Raw genomic sequence first — 312 nt, 5'->3', positions numbered from 1 at the left:
CTGCCTACGTCACCGGGTACCAGTTCATCCACACGGAGAAGCACTACCTCTCCTTCGGCCTCTACGGAGCCATCCTGGGGCTGCACCTCTTCATCCAGAGCCTCTTTGCCTTCCTGGAGCACCGGCGCATGCGGGGCGAGGGGCGGCCAGTGCGGTTCGGGTGCTCGGTGGCCCTCTGCATCGCCGCCTACCAGGAGGATCCCGACTACCTGAAGAAGTGCCTGCGCTCCGTCAAGCGGATCGCCTTCCCTGACCTGAAAGTGGTGATGGTGGTGGACGGCAACGGCCCCGACGACACTTACATGCTGGACA

General features: G+C 63.8%; 1 protein-coding gene across 1 annotated transcript in view; it reads left to right on the top strand.

Annotated features, from left to right (window-relative positions):
- Nucleotides 1-5: 5 nt before the first annotated feature.
- LOC104543063 (hyaluronan synthase 3-like) overlaps nucleotides 6-312 on the top strand; it is a gene marked incomplete at both ends in the record, with an annotated part of 537 nt that continues 230 nt past the window's right edge. The window contains one exon of the mRNA XM_010187567.1: nucleotides 6-312. Coding sequence (XP_010185869.1) covers nucleotides 6-312 — 307 coding nt within the window.

The sequence above is a fragment of the Mesitornis unicolor genome, unplaced genomic scaffold (assembly GCF_000695765.1).
Source record: "Mesitornis unicolor isolate BGI_N332 unplaced genomic scaffold, ASM69576v1 scaffold42766, whole genome shotgun sequence".
NCBI lineage: Eukaryota > Metazoa > Chordata > Aves > Mesitornithiformes > Mesitornithidae > Mesitornis > Mesitornis unicolor.
This window is presented reverse-complemented; position numbering and strand designations above follow the sequence as displayed.